This window comes from Acomys minous (assembly GCF_964271855.1).
Source record: "Acomys minous genome assembly, chromosome: 11".
NCBI lineage: Eukaryota > Metazoa > Chordata > Mammalia > Rodentia > Muridae > Acomys > Acomys minous.
Window position 1 is genome coordinate 77,042,317 of NC_140492.1, and position 6,060 is coordinate 77,048,376.

At 42.7% G+C, this 6,060-nt stretch overlaps 1 protein-coding gene across 1 annotated transcript; it reads left to right on the forward strand.

Moving 5' to 3' along the window:
- Window positions 1–3,293: 3,293 nt before the first annotated feature.
- On the forward strand, window positions 3,294–4,700 carry LOC311608069 (protein SET-like; the record flags this gene model as incomplete). The annotated part of the gene is made up of 1 exon (XM_084800348.1): window positions 3,294–4,700. A coding segment is annotated over one exon (942 nt), but the record flags the coding sequence as incomplete, so codon positions are not given.
- Between the last annotated feature and the right edge of the window lie 1,360 nt (window positions 4,701–6,060).

Here is a 6,060-nt window from a genome sequence, read left to right on the forward strand (position 1 = left end):
AGACGTAATCTAGCATGTCTATCATAAGATAATACTTGCATTTGTGATAGAATTTTTTCTATTCAAATTGATATCAAGAGTTATAACTGTTATTGAGGGAAATAGGTTTTTAATTTCTAAAACAGAATGCAGATGTTCTGTTTTTATCAAATCCAAGATGTCATGAATTGTAAAATGTGTTTCTGTAGTAAAAACAGGCAGTTGCACTTATAAGGTATCACCCACCCATCAAGTGTGCTGAAAACCACTCAGTGTGGAGAAAAATGGTATTTTCTACAATGGGATCAAGGACCACTGGTTATCATCATGCAAAAGAATGAAATTAAGACCCATACACAGTGAGGTCTTAAAAAAATAACTCAGTGGGTCAAAGCAGAACTGTAGAACTCTCAGAAGAGAGAGCTTAAACCCTCTGACTAGGTTAGTCAGTGGTTTCTTAAATACTACACTGGGGGGAAAAGCCTTTTGCCAATGAACAAATTGAATTTCATTAAAATTAAAAACTTTTGTGCACAAAATGAAGCTGTAATTAGTAAAAAGATAACTCACAAAATGGAGTCAAAATGTAGTGGTCGTAGGTCTCACGAGGAAATTGGATCAAGCATCTGAATTTCAACTTGCTCACAAAAACACAATGCCACTAAAAATGGTCAAAGCTGGTTGTCCCCCTCAGATACATAAATGTCAAATAAGCACATAAAACATGTTCAACGCTATTAACCACTGAGGACTGCAAATTAAAACTGCACAGTTCAGCTTTATATCCACTGGAACAGCAGAAAAAGACCATCGCAGAACTTTTGTAAGAGGTTGGAATGTGAGCGTCCATGTCCCCTTTCTGGGATAGGAAAACGGTGCTGCTGCTTTGGGACAAGCAGTTTGCAATTCCTCAGACCATCCAAAGTGTAGTCACTATGAGATCTGGAGAGCTAATCTGGAGAGATACATGCACACAGAACTGAGAACACATAAGAGTGTTAGTGAATGTCCCTTCCATCTTTAGCTAAGGAAGTAGTAGGTTTCCATATGGAGTTTGCTGTACGGGTTGCATTTGGTCCATCCCTGTGCACACTCCTCAGCTCCCAGGCCTCTCTCCAAGCCATTAGCCCCTTCACCATCCTTACCCACCCTTTCTACTTCATTGCCTTTACCCCCTTTCCCCTTTCCCCCTTCCCCCCAATTTCTCTTTCTGAGCCTGGCCTACCCTACTTAAAATAATGGTTGTCAGTTCTGTCCACTTTCATGCAAATTCCATTTTTCTTTATGACGGAGTACAGTTAACACTGTATGTGTTTGCAACAATACCGGGATCTGCCCATCTGTTCATGGACATCTAGACTGATTCCATGCCCTTGCAATTGTGCCAAGCCATGTGGATGTGTCTGAAAGCAACCCAAATGTCCATCACTTGAGAAATGGGTAAGCAAAATGAATATATATATACAATGAAATTCGGGCTGTACAAATGAAGTGTTGATACATACTGAACCTTTAAAATACATTAAGTGTAAGAAACCAGACACTATGTCCACAAATATATCAGAAATGAAAATCCACAAAGGCAAATTAATAATAGCCACTGGGGATTAAGGAAAAATAAAAAATGCTTATGAATAGGTATATGGTTTGGGGGTAGGGAGGTGATGAAAACATTCTAAACTTAGTAGTCAACTGAACATGCTAAAACCAAAAAACTGAATTGAACACTTGAACAGACAGATAGCAACTACTTGAATTTTATCTCAAAACTTATTTTTAAAAAGAATACCCTAGGACAAGGAAGATGACTCAGAAGGTAAAGGCACTTGTCCCCGAGCCTGACAACCTCAATTCAATCAGAATAGACATTCCGTAAGTTCTGTGACTTCCAAACACTCACCTTGGCATGGACATCCCTACACACACACACACACACACACACACACACACACACCAGTAACGAAGAAGGTCAAGTCAAGCCAAGAACACCCCCTCTGCAGCTCTATGCACTTTCTAGGCATCAAGGAACAGGCAGGCCTCCTATGCCCCCTGACAGTTTTTAATTTGATGTGACTATTTTAGTTCTTCACAGTAGGACCATCACCAGCAGAATTCTCTGCAGAGGCAAAAGTCACCCTGTATGTGAAGCCTTTGCTCAGGAGTTTCATTTAACCATGAATCTTTTGTTTACCCAGTTGCTACCTAGGGCTCTCAAGAGTTCTCTAATCAAAGTTAATGTCCCTCAAGCCTTGGCAAACATGCACTGTGGGGGTTTGAATGATAATGGCCCCCAAAGGATCATATGTTTGCATACTTAGTTGCCAGTTCGTAAAGTGTTTGGGAAGGATTAAGGGGTGTGGACCTGTTTGAGGAAACATGTCACTGAAGTGGGCTTTGAGGTTTGAACATTAGGCTCAGTCTCTGTCTTTGTCTCTCTGTCTTTATCTGGATGTAAAGTCCTCGGCTACTGCTCCAGCACCATGCCTACCTACATACTGCCAGGATGGTCAGAGTAACCCTCTCACACTGCTAAGCAAGTTAAAAACTCTCAGCAAATCCTCAATTAAATGCTTTCTTTTGTAAGAATTGCCTTGGTCATAGTGTCTCTTCACAGCAATAGAACAGTAACTAAGGTAAGTGCCAGTAGTCCATCTCTTATTTTTTCTTAATTTCAAATAAGAAGGTTTTCTGTAAAAACACATACACTATACACATTAAACCCAAGTGGCTCTGCTTTGAAGGCTTAGCAACGATTTGTTGAATGAATTTCATGTTATCAGGGCCTGTGGAATCTCTTGCCTGGATTAGGATTGACAGGGGTGAGGATGTGTGTCCTCTCCCTTTGGCTTCTGAAGGAGTTATTGTACACACAAACAGAGATGTGTGCCAGCCTGTGGTGGCTTGAGCACCAAGAGAGAGATGCAGTCTCAAGCCTAGGCCTTTGGGCATAAAGAGCCAGTAGATGCTGTTGTGGGGACACAAGGTCTCAACACCTGAAAGTGTGGAGAAATCTGGTCCTTTAGGGCTTGTGGAATTCACCTTCCATAACTCTCCTTCACCATCTACAACTCTCCTCCGCTGTCTGCCTTGTTTCATCTTCCTAAGAGACGTTGACAATATGGCAGGTCTGAGGGTCAAACAAACATGAGGAACGATTAGCCCAAATCAAAGCCAAATGAGCAGAGAACTCATGAGAACTGGCTGCCTGGTTTCCTCTTTGGTTTGAACTCACTTTCATCTAGATCTTGAAGAAAACAAAGTATTGATTTCTATTAAGAAAAGAAAATAGTCCTGCGAGTTCCTTCCTGCTGTGAACATCGGGTCTCTGCCCTCTGGCTTCAGACCACCTCCCTCGTGCCAGGGCCCCAAAACGGCAAACCGCGAACGAGCCTCCGCCCAAGAAACTCAAACGCTCTCCTGCCCCGAAGCTGGAGAACGCATCGGCCTCTCCTGTCCTGTCGGAAGGAGAAAAAAAAAAACAGCAAGAAGCAATTGAACATATTGATGAAGTACAAAATGAAATAGACAGACTTAATGAACAAGCCAGTGAGGAAATTTTGAATGTAGAACAAAAATATAACAAACTCCACCAACCGTTTTTTCAAAAGAGGACAGAATTGATCGCCAAAGTCCCAAATTTTGGGGTAACAACATTTGTCAACCATCCACAAATGTCCGCACTGCTTGGGGAGGAGGATGAAGAGGCTCTGCATTATTTGACCAGAGTGGAAGTGACAGAATTTGAAGACATTAAATCAGGTTACAGAATAGATTTTTATTTTGATGAAAATCCTTACTTTGAAAATAAAGTTCTCTCCAAAGAATTTCATCTGAATGAGAGTGGTGACCCATCTTCAAAGTCCACTGAAATCAAATGGAAATCTGGAAAGGATTTGACAAAGTGCTCAAGTCAAACGCAGAATAAGGCCAGCAGGAAGCAGCAGCACGAAAAGCCAGAGAGCTTCTTCACTTGGTTCACCGACCACTCTGACGCGGGTGCCAAAGAGTTAGGAGAGGTCATCAAAGACGACATTTGGCCAAATCCCTTGCAGTACTATTTGGTTCCTGATATGGATGAGGATGAAGAAGGAAAGGCAGAAGATGATGATGATGACGAAGAGGAAGAAGGGTTGGAAGATATTGATGAAGAAGGGGATGAGGATGAAGGTGAAGAAGATGAAGATAATGATGAAGGGGAGGAAGGAGAGGAGGACAAAGGGGAGGAAGGAGAGGAGGATGAAGGCGAGGATGACTAGCACAGAAGACGGATGGATTCCAACCTTCTTTTTTATTTTCTTTTTATTTTTTTAATTTTCTCCAGTCCCTGGGAGCAAGTTGCAGTCATTTCCCTCCCCCTCTTGTGCTCAGTTGCCCTGTTTCGAGGTCTCTCTTAACACCATGGTTCTCAACTTATTTGGGGAAAATACCTTGAGCAAAATATAACAGGAAAAGGATCTCCATTTTTCTGTCCTAAATTCATTTCATCCTTTCGTGTCTCAAAAACTGTGGATTCAATATCAATACCGTGCTTGGTGGGGAAAAAAGAGAAGCCCTTCAGTTCTCTTGGCTCTGCTGGAGGGTGTTAGGCCCCTGTGTAGTACTGAATAGAATTCTAGCTTTTTTTCCTTTCTCTGTATATTGGGCTCAGAGATTACACTGTGTCTCTATGTGAATACAGACAGTTAGCATTTACCAACATGTATCTGTCTATTTTCTCTTGTTTAATAAAAAGAAAAAGAAAAAAGGAGGTATATAGAAGGTCAGCAAAGGGTGGGTTTGAGGTGCCTGAGGGGGGATTAAGTGGGCATTTTGAAAACATGGCTTCTCCTTTGGCATGTTTAATTGTGATGTTGAACAGATATCCTTGCAGTTTAAGGTGACATTTTTAAATAAAATTCTCTCCAAATGAAAAAAAAAGAAAAAAGAAAATAGAACCGGGCTCAGTGGTGCATGTCTGTAATCCCAGCACTTAGGGAGGCAGAGGCAGGTGGATCTCTCTAAGTTCTGGGCCATCCTAGTCTACAAAGCAAGTCCAGGGCAGCCAAGGCTATACAAAGAAACCCTGTCTCGAAAAACAAAACGAAACAAAACCAAAAAAAAAAAAGGAGGGAGAAGAAAGAAAGAAAACAGAAATGTGTCTACACCCTTACCTCACTGGGACCCTGCAACCTGCTGCCATGCATTATTGCTGAAAGGGGCCTTTGGAAAGTGCTTCGTCTTCTCTAGGTTACGCCATTTAAGAAGCAGCCTCTCTACACACCTCCCCAGAATGCCTTTTCTCATATGTCATGCCACTGTGCTTCACAGGTACCCTCTCCATCCCACGGCAGGAGGCAAAACTGTCTTCTTAAAATAGTTGGCATCCTCAGGAAGACGCGCATATCATGCATGCCAGGCTTCCTCTGTTGCTGCCCCTCTAGTCTCAGAATTACTTCTTTGCTCTGCCATCCTCGTGCCTGGCAACTGTTGTCCCCATGTCGCTGCTCATTTCAAAAGCCATAGCTCAGGCAAGTGCAAGGGACATGCACAGGGCCTAAAACAGCAGCAGCTGTAGCTGCTTCAGGGCTTCTGCGGGTAATCAAGAAACTAAGTGCAAATTCAGGATTTGGCAATTCTAGGGATACTAGACAGAGGGCAGAGAGAACTGGAGCTTCAGGGAGAATCTTCGGGAGCTATCCATGGGATATGCAAACCCAGTGACTTTGTCCCATGAAGCATGGCAGGTCATCCTGCTTTCCACTTTAGGCAGGCCCTGAGCAGGGGGAGTGATTGTTCTCATAACATCTGGCTTTCCTCGATAAATGTATTGTATACCATATACCGCAATTTACCCTGGGATTTGGTTGGATTCATCACAGGTTAAATAACATCATTCACTGGACTCGGGAAAAGATCGGCACGTCCAGGGAATTGTGGGAATTTATGCTGGACCTGGGGGGGGGTTGTCACATTTCTTCCAAAGTGTTCTGCCCTAGGTCTAGAGGACAGTGGTACTCAAAATCTCCAGGGGAACCAGGCCTCTTTGTCATCTTGGAAAGATAAAACAGTACCTAGGGACGGCCAAAGATGGGAAGAGAGGGG